The 7,786-nt window shown below is 39.5% G+C and overlaps 2 protein-coding genes across 2 annotated transcripts in view; both read left to right on the top strand.

The window, feature by feature from the left end:
* The window catches only part of LOC123521400 (nesprin-2-like), a 100,312-nt gene extending 94,878 nt beyond the window's left edge, over positions 1-5,434 (top strand). The window contains exons 29-32 of the mRNA XM_045287626.1: positions 2,776-2,934; positions 3,562-3,720; positions 4,765-4,866; positions 5,156-5,434. Coding sequence (XP_045143561.1) covers positions 2,776-2,934; positions 3,562-3,720; positions 4,765-4,866; positions 5,156-5,434 — 699 coding nt within the window. The remainder of the gene's footprint in view (positions 1-2,775; positions 2,935-3,561; positions 3,721-4,764; positions 4,867-5,155) is intronic.
* Positions 5,435-5,439: 5 nt separating this feature from the next.
* Positions 5,440-7,786, top strand: part of LOC123521399 (nesprin-2-like) — an 86,353-nt gene continuing 84,006 nt past the window's right edge. The window contains exons 1-3 of the mRNA XM_045287625.1: positions 5,440-5,475; positions 5,679-5,850; positions 6,334-6,446. Coding sequence (XP_045143560.1) covers positions 5,440-5,475; positions 5,679-5,850; positions 6,334-6,446 — 321 coding nt within the window. The remainder of the gene's footprint in view (positions 5,476-5,678; positions 5,851-6,333; positions 6,447-7,786) is intronic.

Genomic DNA, 7,786 nt, shown 5'->3' with positions numbered 1-7,786 from the left:
TGTGTCACTGGTGTTGTCCCCCGCAGGGCCATGGGTCAGTGAGGGGCATCATGTCTCATAGTGGGGCTGGCTATGACGGCTGCTTGGAAATCTTTTCTAGATAATTTTATCATCTCTGTCATCTTGGTGTTGGCATCTTTTGATTATCTTTTTTATTTTGCTTGCGATTTATGTGGTTTTCGGTAGGATGAATGAGTTTTTTCTATTGAGACTCGGATATCTTGGATATTGATTTGTGAAATTGGATCCTATTTTAACACAGCAAACCCTTTAGCTGGTTTTCTGGGATACCGCTCCATCCAGGGAAGGCTGATGCTGCTTCCTTCATGCCAAGTGCAGGTAGAATGTTAGCATTTCCATTTGGCCTCTCTTGCCATCCAATATGAGGATTCCTTTTTCCTGAGACAGGGGGGAGAGTGTTGGCTCCTTATTTGGTGTCTAGGAATTCCTCCTTGGCTGCCTTGTTGTAATTACATCTGTCACTTCTGTTGCCACCACTCAGACCCACTGCCATCGCGTTGTTCTTGGTGGACAGTGAACCGATAGGAGAGAGTAGAACTGCCTCTTGGGGTTTCTGCAGCTGAACTCTTTGTTGTTGTTGTTAGGTGTTGACAAGTGGCTTCCGGCTCACAGTGACCCTGTATACCACAAAAGGACACACGGGCCGTGCCGGCCCGCAGGCGTTCTTATAGATGAGCCTGTTGCTGCAGCCACTGCCAGTCGACCTCGTCCAGGGTGTTCTTTACCCCCCCCCCTTCTTTACCAAGCATGACGTCTTTCTCCAGGGCTGGTCTCTCTTGATAACGTGTCCAAAGGGAAGTTGGATGAAGTCTTGCCTTCTTGCCTCTAAGGAGCATTCAGTCTGTGCTTCCTCCGAGACAGGCTGTTTGCCCTCTTGGCAGTCCACAGCGCTTTTTGGCGGGGACAGTTTTATTGGCATATAGTTCACCTGTCATCCAATTCAATAGTTCAGTCATATTAAGAAGAGTTGTCCTATTATTACTACAGTCAACTTCAGAGTACTTCCAGTATTCTTTGCCAACATCATCATTCAAATGCATCCATTTTTCTTCGGTTTTCTTTATTTAATGTACAACTTTCACCTGCTTATGAGGCCATTGAAATAGCACGGCGCGGGTTTAGGGCACCTTAGTCCTCAAAGTAACCTCCTTGCATTTCAACACTTGAACAGATTTACTTATACAATGTGTCCTGATCTCTTGACTGTTCTTTCCATCAGCATTGGTTGAGGAGCAAGACAAAATCCTTGACAACTTCAAACTTTCCTCCATGTACCATGATGTTACCTACTGGTAATAAGTGGTCTTCTTTACATTGAGCTGTAATCTAGACTGAAGGGTGCAACCTTTGATCGTTATTAGCAAATACTTAAAGTCCTTCTCACTTATACATCTTTATGGAAGAAGAAAGCCTCATTTTTCTCCATCAAAGCAACTGGTGAATTCAAACTGCTGACCTTGTGAGCACCCCTAGGCATATCCCACTCTGCTCCCAGGGCAGGGATTTGATACTGCCTGGTGGGGATGATGTTTCAGCTCAATCTGACCTTTTCTGACAGCACCCCGTAAGGTAGAGTGTGGAGTTAGCTGTTACAATAGTGGTGGAATCTAGGTCTACCACTTAGCTTTTGTAGAATGGGTGGGAATTACTCCACAGCTTTTCTGTGATACTTTACTTTAATGAGCATTTATGTAGTAACTGTTTCTGCCTTGCTAGACTGCCTCGTTTCCTTGTCTTTGATGAGAGAGAGCAGGCATGTTTGAGGGGCTTTGGAGTCTGTATTTGATGGTGCGTCCAGATTGCCATCTCTCTAGCACCGCGTCTGAGACATTGAAGGCAAGCAGCAAATGTCATCACTGTCATTTCTCATAGAGCCGATGGCCTCAGCCTGTCTCCCTTACTTTCATCTTTCTGAGTGTTCTTGAGTTTGTCTCATATGTAATGTCCAGTATTTGTAGTTACATTTAGCGGAAAGAATGGGGAAAATTATGTCTCTTCCATATTGCTGGGAATGGAAGTCCACCTAGGGTATATAATTTTGAGATTTAGATCGTGAGTTATCTCTTCTCCTTTTTCATACAATCATCTAAAATATTTGTGTAAAATGGTAAGTTGAATGAGCCATTAAACTTGCAGTAGGTAACATCAGGGTTTTATTTTGCAGTTCAAGATCAGCAGTCTTTTCCTGAAGCAGAGTTTTACTTGCCATGTTAGAAATGATGTTGGATTTAGAATAGAAGCTTAAAGTTAAAATATCAGTAATATTACAGATTTTGATGGAAATTTTGACTGTTCTCTTGACACAAGAACTTAGGTTTTAGCTATAATAAAAATGATTCCTTTTAGAGGAATCTAGGAACTGGAATTTTTTTATATACCATTAAAAGTGTGTGTCTGTCTATGGAATGTTATGATATCTGTAGGAGCTCTCCCAAAATTATTGAAATGTAAATAAAAGTATGTGTGTGTGAATGTTAATTCACATGAACTAGAGACATGAATTTAGATCATTATAAGCACTTCATGCAGAGTAGGAAGATATTTGGTTTAAGGATTTACATTATATCAGATGCTTACAATTCTATAAACTTTTCATGGAGGAAGTAGACAAAAAATTCTTCTTAAAAAAAGAAAATTATAATAGGAAATTACTTTTTGTTATGATATTGTTTTTAAATGAATAATTAATAATAAAGTTGTGGTTCTTATCAGTTTGTTTCTCGATGTATCAAAGATGTCTTCTGCTTTTCTCAGATCGAAATTGTCAAAGAAGAATTTAATGAACATTTAGAAGATGTAGACAAGATAAACCAGATCTGCAAAGACCTACAATTCCATCTAAATAAAATGAGCACCTTTGAGGAACCACCTTTTGAGAAAGAAGCTAATAGCATTGTGGACAGATGGCTTGATGTATGTAATAATTTAATTGAACAGTAATTCTGTCTGCTTTTATGACATTTAAACTGATTGATCAAATGTGTATTTTTATCTAATTTTAAAGTTCAAAAATGCTGTTTATAAAAACATTTAAATGATATTAAATACATAACTTAGTAAGTAACCCTGTAGTCCGGCACTACTAGTAAATGTATCTAATCTTTTAGGTATATAAACTCATTTTATTTAAAATAAATATTACACATTCATGTAAGGTATTTCCATTTAATTATATATTTATGTTACACATTTTTAGTTGAATAGTGCATAAGATTTCCTACAAATTACAAATTAAGAATTAGTCTGTGCTATACTTTCACCTCAACTTTAAAAAACAACTATGAAAAATTGTGTTTTTGAAATTAGCAAGACTATAACTTTCAATTTCACATCCATTGCAGACAATCAGGCAAATTTGGTTTTGTGTGTTGAAGAAAGGAATGCATGGTAGGCTAAAGGCAGTCTTTCATTCATGGAGAAAGCTAATTAGTACCCAATCATGATAAACTAGCATTTAATTTTAAAAATAAAAAGTGTTTGAAAATATATCCTACATACTTTCCATCCTAAATGCGCTATACTGTTCTTCAATTATGGCAGATAAATGAGAAAACAGAAGACTGCTATGAAAATCTTGGTCGAGCTCTGGCTTTATGGGAGAAACTTTTGACTGTAAGAAATGTCATCGATGAGTGGATTGAAAAGGCCCTTCACAAAGTGAAATTACCCCTGACCGAAGAGGAGAGTAAAAGGCTGAAGGTAATTTAATGGAGAGAAATGTAAGGCCACAAATCGGCGTAGATCTTCATGAATGTATCAGTCTACCAGAGGATGTTGATACATGTGTATTTTACCTTTGCTATAAATACAGCCATTAATGTAGTGGAGCGTACAGGGGCCAAGGTTATGGGAACGTTTTGAAGGAATCATGCTGGGCCTGAGGGCTCAGGACCATAGTCAATTGGTATAGCATAATTAAAAAAAAAAAGGTTTTGTACACATATCTATAGACATATACACACATGCACACATATGTTTTTTTCATATACAGCTGATGTGTTCATGTCAAGGTTGCTCTCTTACAAGTAAAAAAAAAAAAAATGAAACATTTTCTTTCTCGAATTATCCCTTGAGTAAGATTTGGCCCCTTCATTGTTCCTTTTGTAATATCCGGAGAGGTGCTAGCAGCTATCCTCAATCTGGAACCTATGGGCTCCTGAATAAAATGACCATGACTGGGCAAATCCTGGATCACTGTGCACACAAATGCCTGCTTACTTTCGTTTTTATTTTAAAACTATTATCCTGAGCTCCGAGTCCCTAGGTGTTACTAGATGACTAAATGAGTTCACCCCAAAAGTTAAGGCTTCTTAGCAGAAGCCCCATCAGAATGAAAACCTGTTTTCAGGAGAGGTCTGTTTAGGTGTGAGAGGTCAACAAACCTTTTCCTAACGGATCAGATAGTAAATTTTACAGGCTTGTGGGCCTTTCCATCTGTATTGCAACTCTTCATTATGACTGTGGTAGTGTGAATGCTTTTTTTTTTGGGGGGGGTGTCACAAAGCAAGTTCGCAAACACATCGTCTCGGTCTCACTGTCTTATAGCCAGAGCAATTCTCTCAGTTACAACGTTTGCCTGACAGCTGGAGGCACTTGGGTTTGAACTCACCGAACTGTCAAAAAGCAAATGATTGGCAGTAACCTAAAAGGCGCTCTCAGTTTCTATATACCAACAATCGTAATTCTCGGTGCCAGAAAAGAAGGAAATAAAAGGATTTTTTTCTTTAACTTTATGTGTTTTAGGAAGATCTACACGCCCAAGAACAAGAACTTCCGGAAGTTTTCAAGAGAGTGGCTGAAGTACAATTTCTGCTTCAAACCAGTGAAATACCTCTTGAGTTGCAGGTAAGAGCATTTCTGTTGAAAATTCCAATGGAACTTTATTCATATCCTCTCTGTAATGTTCATAAACCACAAATCCTAAATCTTAATTCTAAAGTAAAATTAGAATCATTATTCCCTTTACATTTATTTGATGCATCTTGAGTGCAAAAGAGTTTTCGATATTGGGAGTGGTAGAGAAGAATTCATTTCTGCGTGCATCGAAGTCTCAAGCTGCTGTCTCGCGATCTGGTCTTGAAAACGAGTTAAATAAAGGTTCTCATAGGACTCTGTGTGTGTGTCATGGTTTCAGATGATGGAGTCTTTGATTCTGAAGAAAATGGAATATGTGAAAATGGGTTTAGCAGGTGAATCGCGGAGCTGCGCCTTCAGTGGTAACCCAGATGGACTACGAGAAGACCTGGACCAGGCCAAAACTCAGATTGGAATGACGGAATCGCTCTTACATGCCCTATCTCCTTCAGACAGCTTGGAAATCTTCACTAAACTAGAGGTGCCCGACACTTCTCTTCTGATTCAGTTTGATCTTCACACTTATTTGGCATACGTAGTCTTCACCTGTTTAGGATAGCCAGCATGGAAGATGGGCGGCGGCAGGACTCAGAAAAGCAGGTCATGTGGGTTGCTTGTGCACAGTAATGATTGGATCTTAAATTGTGCGACCTTATCCACTTAGCAGCCAAGAGAAAGTAAATCTACTCCACAGAACATTATCTATTTCTTCTTATGTAAGCAATTAAGAGACTATAGTTGGTGTCGATCTGCCACGTTAAGACTGATTGATGGTTGCTGTTTCCTTGCTTGTTTCTACTCAGGAAATACAACAGCAAATCCTCCAGCAGAAGCACAGCATGATACTACTTGAGAATCAAATCGGCTGTTTGACCCCTGAGCTCTCTGAATTAAAGAAGCAATATGAAAGTGTCAGTGATTTATTTAATACCAAAAAAAGTGTCTTGCAAGATCACTTTTCTACTTTATTGAATGGTAGGTGTGGGGATTCCTTTGCTGTTTCTGGGCAGCCTGAGGCATGACTGTAGTGCTGAGAATGCAAACACTAATCAAGCCCAACTTTGAGTGGGCTGCATAGAGCTTCTTTAAGAAGACAATATACAGAACTCACATTTTGGGGCACAACTCACTGATCTATGGCTGCCACCAATAACACTAATTTCTTTCAAGACTCTATTTTTTATTTCACGAAAGAAAATTGCCAAACTGGGTGTTGGACCCACTTCTTGTGACCAGTGATTCTGGGAGTGTGCCAGTGAGCAGACTGCCCTTCCCAGTCTTGTAGCTTTGAAAGGAGGTTTGGTGTAGAAAATACATCATAATTATGTCCTAGCTTCTTTTACGAGCACATAGGAAGCACATTTTAAATGTTGTCTTTAACAAGATGTATGTATGTAGTCCTCTTTGAGGGAATCTCTCTCCTCCACCCCATCTTAAAAAAACATTTTCCCCCTGCAGATCAGTGCAAGAACTTTGATGACTGGTTCAACAACATGAACATGAACCTGAAGGAGTGTTTTGATTCACCAGAAACCAAAGAGAACTTGGAATACAAGCTACAGAAGCTTTCGGTAAGATTTATGTGTAAATTTAAATGAACCTTTTTTGACGGTCAAAGCAAAATTTGAAGGTATAGAACAATTTATTTAAACAAAGAGCACCATAATTACTTTGTCTTAGCTTTCTTACAGAAAAGAGATGGGTTCCAAACAGCCTGTTTTTTTCCCCCCAAGAATTTTTAAACTCTCTTTACTGTGTAAGGGCACATACAAGTGAATTTTAATGAGCTCCGCTTTCACATTGTTATAAGATAGTTTAATTTCATCTTTATGAACGAATTCACTTGCCTTAAAATCATATTTGTTTAAAAAATAACCAATTTGGACATATTTGGGGGAGGAATTCTTGACTTTTGATAAGTCCTATATATATATTTAAATCTAGATGAACTTTAATGTGCTGCTGGTTTGAGTATAAATCATCGGCTCCCATAAAGAGTTACAGTCTTGCAAACCCTGAAGAGCAAGTACCCTATTCTCCTGGGTTACTGAGATGGCATTGACTCAAAGGCAGTAGGTCAGTCATAATTAAAGAATGTGCATAATTAAAGAAGCCAGCTGTTTCCAACTTCCAGTAATTTATACTTTCATTACACCAGACCTTGGTGAAACGGTGGATGCCAAAATTGCTTACTGCTGTCTGAAATGGTAGAAATTTGCAAATAACCTAATTACCAATGAAGACTTGCTTCCACGGATAATGAAACAGTTCTACAGTGGAATACGGAGCCATTAGAAAGGAATGCGGGAGCTTTTATGAAATAGTGGAAAGATCTTGACAGAGTAGGTTAAATAGTCCTAGGTAAAGACAATATTTCCATTTTATAAAAGTACTTTAAAACAGTGGGATGGAAAAGAGGATATGGCCCTGTCGGCTTGTCTATATGTTAAAGGAAATCTCTGGAAAGATACGCAGGGCACTAAGAAATGTGCTCCCCCCTGGGGTGTAGTTTCCCTGCCTGTGCTGCTTTCCACCTTCCGAGGGGCACTGCGGTGTTTTGCTTGACGTGGTTCCCAGAAAGTCAGTCTGAACAGTAAATGCCACATACGTCTAGAATCCACAGAAGTCCTCTCGTAGCCATTTCATTGGGGCCTATCTTCATCGCCCACTCCGTGGGTGGAATGCCACGGGGGTGCCTGTCTGGGTACCGATTTCAACAACAGCAATATGTGTGGTCGAGGCCTCCAACCAAACCAGACCCCCTGCCACGGGGTCCATTCTGACTCTCGTCAAATCTTTGGATCAGGGTGGAAGTGCCCCTGCGGGTTTCTGAGACGCGTCTGCCCCCGAGGGGCAGCTGGTGGTTTCGATTAGCAGTCGGTCTCACTGTCTTATAGCCAGAGCACTTCTC

Source organism: Echinops telfairi, unplaced genomic scaffold (genome assembly GCF_000313985.2).
Source record: "Echinops telfairi isolate 266 unplaced genomic scaffold, ASM31398v2 ScPeMD7_18;HRSCAF=68, whole genome shotgun sequence".
NCBI classification, from domain to species: Eukaryota; Metazoa; Chordata; class Mammalia; order Afrosoricida; family Tenrecidae; genus Echinops; species Echinops telfairi.
This window is presented reverse-complemented; position numbering and strand designations above follow the sequence as displayed.